We start from the raw sequence: 7,637 nt of genomic DNA, 5'->3' as shown, positions 1-7,637 counted from the left end.
TTCTTCCACCCCTTCTTCTGGTGATGAAATGTAGACAGAATTGGTCTCCAAATCCAATGTAACCGCAGCCCTAGTATCTGATATAACCTCTACCCGATCATCTTCTTGTTCTATGGTCAATAATTGGAAGGCGTTTGTAGTAACAAATGGTTGAACATTTGTCATGGATTCCTTATGAACCATTTCTTCAAACATAACGGCTTCATCACAATTGACCAGTTTGCCTTGTTGCTTTACCATCCACTTTTCTACAACTTTTTTAGGTTTAGCTTGAATAACCTTTTTGTGGACATTTTTCCTTGACGTGATTCACTCTTTGACAGAGAGTACAAATCTGAGGCTTCCATTCATATTCTATCTCAAGAACACAGTCAACCCCATGTATATCCACCACCATTGAATCAGGAAGTTCTTCCTTGACATTAACCTCAACCGTTACACGAAGATACCTTCCTTTGTCTATATTAGATTTTGAAACATCCATGTAAATTGGCTTAGCAAAGGAAGAACATATCATAGAAACCACTTGTTGTTTTCGACAATGAACTGGGAGATCGTAAATTCTCATCCATACTGGAACAGATTCCAAAACCTCCTTTACGAGATTAACGTTCTTGCTCCACTTCTTAAGAATAATGGGTCAACCCTCAAATGTATGAATGCGAGATAACACCTTCATAACATCTGAATCATCATGAAATCGAACCAAGAAAAAACCATCCTTCAAGTAAACCAAAGAAAAATTCTTGGACCATCGTTTCTCCACAAATGACTTAAAATAGTGATAGTACGGCTTCTTTCCCATCACATATCCTACAACAGAAGAAGACCAGAACTTGATTTCTTCAGCAACATCATCTTCAGAGATAGAAACTTTCTTCTCACGTAGATTGCTATGAAACGTTAAGTTCTTGAAATCAGATGCCGTTTCAGAGAAGAAACAACACCAAGAAGTGGTAGGGTTTGTAGTCCGGTTTAGAGAATCCACCGGCAGTAGAGGGGAGGAGGATTGGCCCTCTTCAATCCCTGTGATCGACGTCCCGGCCACCTAGGTTGAAAAACCTAAACATTTCATCTCACATCTTAAAAATTAAAAGTTTGAATATTATGGTTACTTTTAAAAAATTGCATTTTTATATGTATAATTTTTAAAAAATTTAAAATTGCCCCCCTCAACTTTTAAAAATTACATTTTGGAATGTATAATTCTTTAAAATTTTAAAATTGCCCCCCTCAACTTCTTAAAAATTTCACTTTTGTATGTATAATTCTTTAAAATTTTAAAATTACCCCCCTCAACTTTTAAAAATTACATTTTGGAATGTATAATTCTTTAAAATTTTAAAATTGTCCCCCTCAACTTCTTAAAAATTTCACTTTTGTATGTATAAATTCTTTAAAATTTTAAAATTATCCCCTGAGATTTTTATTTATTTTTTAATTTTTTAATTTTTGTATTATGCCTCTGAACATAATTTCTGACTCTATCATGTGGTGTATGTGAAATCGTTGGAAGACGTGTTTAATGGTTGACTATATAGAGTACACTAGAAGGTTGTCCAAATAGAGCATTTTCAGAAAAATCTTTTCTGAGTACTTGTCCAAGTCATGTTTCATAGAGCTACCTAATAAGGAGTAAAAGCGAAACAAACAATACTTACCACCATACTGATAAGAACAAACCTCCTTCAAATCATTCACGTAACGTAACGGTAACGTAACGATAAAATGATACGTGTTTGCTTTAAATTTTAAATATATAAGTAAGAAACTTAATATTTATTTCATTTTGTCTTAAAATATTTTAAGTCAAAAAAACAAAAATAAAAAGACCACTACAACCATAGATATTATCTTTTTAATTTATTGCATTAATGGTTTTGAATGAAATTTCACAAAGTGCGAAGGAAAGTATTATTTAAAAAAAAAATAAAAAAAAATTAGTCAAATCTTGAAAAATATGATATGGAAGTGCATACTCCCCAAATGATAAAAGTCTTGTGCTATGTTTGACGGCAATCGAGGGCCTTAAATTTTGAATTGAAAATATTTTAATATAAATAAAATTATTTTGTTAGAGATCTAACTATCCAATTCTACCTTCATTTTTGTTTGGAGGTCTGTGGCTACTCCCATTTGTGCAGTGCAATCATTGGACTAAAAGAAAATTGAAGAAGTAGAATGTAATTCAGATTTTGATTTTTTTTTTTTTTTTTTTAATATATGAAAAAGACTTATACTAGCCCTAATGTTGCAATTTTTTCCATCTACAAGGTTTAAGTTTGGGCAGATGGGTTGTTAGGCAACTTCAATACTAGGTCCACAAGTCACAACTAATTGACCCACTTCGGTTATGCGTGTGCTCTGTTATTTTTTAGTAGTTACTCAAGCGAAGAACCATTATAATCATGTCTTTTATATTATTTTACTAAATGAAAGAATATAACATTTGAGTCGGTAATTATTTATTTTTCTTTTTTCTTTTTTTATTCTTTGGTTTTTGAATACCACCATTGTGGCACAATAACAAAATGATATTTTTTTATTTTAAATTTCAAATTAGTAAAGAAAAAAATTTAAAAATTTAATTTTTTTTCTCTTATATGCAAAATTCAAATCCAATACATGTATTTTATTACTATGGCGTATTAGTGGTGTGGAGGAGGTTCGTTCTCACTGGTGAAGAAATATTATTGTATGTTTTTTTTTTTTTCTTTCGATAAATTACATTGCCATTTAGTATATAATCTTTTCACTCTCATACTATCCAAACTAATAAAACTAAAAAATTTCTCAAAAAAACAAAAAAAAAAAAATATATATATATATATATATATATATATATATATATATATATCATGCCAATCAGTTCCGACTAACCAAACCGACCCTTAAAAAAAACTTCTACTGAATTTTAATACTATTTAGTAGACTCTGCAAATATCTACCATATTATAGAATACTCTATAAAATTTGATACTAATCTACCCAAACAAGTACATTCAAATTTAGGATGGGTGACCTAACCTTCACAAAACTCAGATGAATGCTTTATTAAGTTATCCAACAATATATCAAAACCAATAAGTTCTTTGACAATTATGATTGTAGGTTGCCTCTTGTGTGGTCAAATGGAGTTTATATTTACCCCGAAGAGGACAGATAATAAGCATTTTATCTCACATCTTAAAAATTAAAAGTTTGAATCTTATTAGGGTTACTTTTAAAAAATTGCATTTTTATTTGTATAATTTTCTAAAAATTTAAAATTGCCCCCCTCAACTTTTAAAAATTACATTTTAGAATGTATAATTCTTTAAAATTTTAAAATTGCCCCCTTCAACTTCTTAAAAAAATTACTTCTGTATGTATAATTCTTTAAAATTTTAAAATTACCCCCTAAGATTTTTTTTTGTGCATTGTGCCCTGAACATAATTTCTGACTCTGACCTGACCTGACCTGACTGTGGTGTGTGTGAAGACATGTGTTTAATGGTTACCTATAAGGAGTACTCTAGAAGGTTGTCCCAATAGAGCATATTCAGAAAAAAAAAAAAAAAAAAAAAAAAAAAAAAAAAAAAAAATTCAGTACTTGTCCAAGTCATATGTTTCATAGAGCTACCTAGCAGAAGACAAGCAATACTTACCAACATACTGGTAAGAACAAACCTCCTTTAAATCATTCACGTAAAGTAACGATAAAATGATAAGTGTTTGTTTTAAATTTTAAATATATAATAAAAAATTTAATATTTATTTCATTTTTTCTTAAAATATTTTAAGTCAAAAATACAAAAATAAAAAAACCAACAACCACCAAAGATATTATCTTTATACTTTATCACATTAATATTATCTTTCACAAAGTGGGAAGGAAAGCATTATTTATAAAAAAATTAGCAAAAAATCTTGAAAAATATGATATGGAAGTGCGTAGCGCCCAATAAAGTCTTGTGTTATGTTTAGCGGCACCCCTCACCTTGGATTTAAAATTAAAATTTTTTTTAATTCAAATAAAGTTATTTTGTTAGAGATCTAAGGATCCAATTCCACCTTTTGTCTGGAGGTTTGTGGCTACTCCCATTTGTGCAGTGCAATCATTGGACTAGAAAATTGAAGAAGTAAAATGTAATTCAGATTTTGATTATATATTATTTTTAATATATGAAAAAGACTTGCCCTAATTTTTCCATCCACAAGTTTTAAGTTTGACAACAACAATACTAGCCCGCACCTATAAATACTAGCCGTGATGTTGCTATTTTTATCCTCCACTAGGTTTAAGTTTGGGCAGACGGGCAACTTCAATACTAGGTCCACGAGTCACAACTAATTGACCCCACTTCGGTTATGCGAAGTACTGTTATAATCATGTTTTTATATTATTTTAATGAATGACAAAATATAACATTTGACTCGGATATTATTTATTTTTCTTTTTTCTTTTTTCAGTCTTTGGTTTTTGAACACCACAACTGTAGCACAATAACAAAATGATATTTATTTATTTTAAATTTAAAGTAAATAAAGAAAAAAAATTCTTATATTCAAAATTCGAAACCAATACATGTATTTTATTACTATGGCGTATTAGTGGTGTGGAGGAGGTTTGTTTTTACTCGTGAAGAAATATTATTGAATGTTTTTTTTTTTTCATTCAATAAATTATAGTACTATTTAGCATTTATTATTTTGATCTCTCTCTAAACTTGTTTTTCAGAAAAGTAATTTTGGGTGTCAAAAATTAGTAATACCTTTATATTATAATTATATTATATTGCATTTTATATAAAGAAGGAAAAAAATATCATTTTATAAAACTTGATAACAAAATTCTACCCAAAAAAAAGCCTGGTGGTGTCGTTGAGTACCCGGGTCGAAATATTAAAGTGTCTCATTTGTTCAAAACTCAAAGGAGACAGGTGTAATTTTCTTTTTCTTTTTATGAGGAGGAGGAAGGGGCTGGTTGTTTGTCCCGTGCTTAATCACTCTAGAGATTAATTAATTTTATAGAAACATACCAAATTTATAATATTAAATGGTTAATTAGTGACATGTAATTACATTTTGGTCTTTTCTTATACCTCAAGAAGAATTTCATTTTCTTGTTACTAAATCGTCTATCATCTTATTTTGGTTTATTGATTTTTAAGATTTTTTTTTTTTTCCCGCCCATAGGAAATTAGCCGAAGGGTTCCCAACAACTTCACTTTCATTGACTTCGCTAAAATCAAGTAAAAAATGTATCAACATAGCACAAGTTAACATTCAATCAATAATTATATATGAAGGAATATACCATGTAAGTTCATTATAGTACTCAAATGTAGATAACTGTGGCCATAATAACTTTGGTTTGAGGAATGATATACCAAAAGGATAGGCCACTTTCCTCCAAAGGTTTGACCTCAAACGCGTCCACAATATTGTTTGGCTCTTTTTTTTAAGGGCGTGTCAGAGTCTTTTGATCCAAGAGGTTGGATAGTCAAACTATGCTGACCGAATATAAAATCGGCCCTTAGTAAATCAGGCGATTGTTGGAAGGCAAGGATGACCCCTTCTTTCAGGTTCTTCAACGCTTCAATAAAGAGGACTTTCAGCACTATAAATAGAATGGATGAAGGGAGTAAAACAAATTACACGAACATTCATCTATTCTAAGAGACTTAGAAAATAAAAGCAGAGGGGACTAATGTCAAGCGTCGACTTTTATTTCATAAGTAAAATTCTTATGCAGAGTACAAGAAGTGGAATTCTAACACTAGAGGCTACTCCTATGAACAGAAGTAAAATACAATTAAAGAACTGTATGAAATGAAGAGAATGAAAAACATCGATAAAGAAAATACTACATTGTAAGAAAATGCGTTGTGTTGGTCGAGGACCTTTTGCACAGACTCCTCCTGTCTCTATTTATAGAGAAACCTTGTAGCAGCAGTTTTCTTTTTAAATTCAAATATCATTTGAATTATAAAAACTACCCTTGTCTTAATCTTATCCACCATCATTTGAATTATAAAAACTACCCTTGTCTTAATCTTATCCACCTTTTGCCTTTTGCCTTTTGTCTTAAATTAATCCAAATAAATCGTATTTGTGGAATAAAATTGACGTAGGCAATTTATTGACTTTAGACTCCAATTTTATATAGCAGTCCTATTTAATAACACGGTACATATCTTCTCCTCCAATCAAACAATACCATGTGTCTAAATTAAAAATTTTATTTTTATGGTGCAAACAATGCCCCCACCCCAGCTCTTTGAAATAAGGGCAGACCAAAATTTTAAAGAGTTGAATTGATGAATCACAATTTAAATCAGCCACTCTTATTCGGCCCTTTGCATAACTAACCAGTCCATATATCTTCTGGTAATTCTTCGATTGCTTTTCCGATCAGCACCTTATTGCCGTCAGCCCCTTTTTTATTTCGCTTATAAGCAATCTTTCAACCACATCCTAACTACGGCACATTCACCATACAATCATTTTGAGCACTTAATCGATTGAGGTGCTAATCAAACCTTACCACCAACGTGACAAATAAGTGGTTTCGGTGCAAGATTGAATTATGTAGAAGCTGATTGTGTTTAGCCCCCGGGTAATTTCCAATCTCAGCACTAAATTATTGACATTTGCAACCAAAATGTACATATTTGGCTATCAATCAACAACTCATAATTTAAATCGGTCACAATAACTGATTCTTCTTTGGTACCCCAAGTGGTTGAACAACCTAATGGGTCCTACCGGATCGAATGGGAATTCTTTAGGCCTCTTGGGATTTCTAAGGGCCGAAAGAGTTGCCCCCCAAGGCTAAGTAAGCATTGGTTCAAAATTATATTATTTTTCAACCTCTTTTGGTGTCCTTATGGTTATTGAATTCAACACCTGAACACCATTAACCCATTTAAGAGGCTTTTTCAATGCTCGACATATGTAATGCTTGAATTTTATCAATTCTGCAGCGTCAACTTTAATGCCACTTTCAGCCTTTTTCAAATGATTCGAATAAGTAGGATCTTTGACATAATTACTATTCGATGCCTCTGTCACATGAATTTCATAGTTTGGGTCCCAATAATAGGTACACCTAGAGGCATTCCTTTTATCTTATTCTTCTTTCGGGACCTTTTCATATCTTATAGCACTAAAGGCTAGTTGGAACAAATCCCGAAATTGCATTCCCTCAAATTTCCTTCGTAATTCAAAGTCTAAACCATTCAAGGCTAGACTCACATATTCTGTTTTTGGAAGAGCTACTAGGCATTTATTTCTCGCACTTTTTAACCTACCAATAAAGGCTTCAACCGTCTCTCCAGGCATTTGGGACAGCCTAGATAAGTCAGCCATCGATACCTTTGGTTCGGTCTTATAAAATTAGGTATGAAACATTTCTTCTAATTGTTGCCAAGTATAGACTGAATTTGCCGATAAACTTATATACCAAGAAAATACGATTCCGTTAAGGGAATTAGCAAATAGCCTTAATTTTAAAAATTCATTTACTCCAGCCTCACCACATTGAATGGTAAACCGACCAATATGTTCTATGGTCAAAGTGGAGTATTCTCCCGAAAAGGTAACGAAATCGGGAACTTTATAGCCTCTTGGAAACTCATATCGGTCTATATAAC

The 7,637-nt window shown here is 31.5% G+C and overlaps 1 protein-coding gene across 1 annotated transcript; it reads right to left on the bottom strand.

Moving 5' to 3' along the window:
* Positions 1–265: 265 nt before the first annotated feature.
* Positions 266–7,353, bottom strand: LOC132289371 (uncharacterized). Its single transcript, XM_059789964.1, has 4 exons — positions 7,296–7,353; positions 6,892–7,049; positions 674–1,048; positions 266–622 (listed from the first exon to the last, which is right to left on the bottom strand). Exons 1-4 carry the CDS (start codon positions 7,351–7,353, stop codon positions 266–268), a joined length of 948 nt encoding a protein of 315 aa, XP_059645947.1.
* Between the last annotated feature and the right edge of the window lie 284 nt (positions 7,354–7,637).

This window comes from Cornus florida, unplaced genomic scaffold (assembly GCF_030987335.1).
Source record: "Cornus florida cultivar Cherokee Brave unplaced genomic scaffold, ASM3098733v1 CherokeeBrave_3.0.0_Hap2_scaffold_186, whole genome shotgun sequence".
Taxonomy (NCBI): domain Eukaryota; kingdom Viridiplantae; phylum Streptophyta; class Magnoliopsida; order Cornales; family Cornaceae; genus Cornus; species Cornus florida.
The sequence above is the reverse complement of the archived record's forward strand: the minus strand, read 5'-3'. Positions and strand labels throughout refer to the sequence as shown.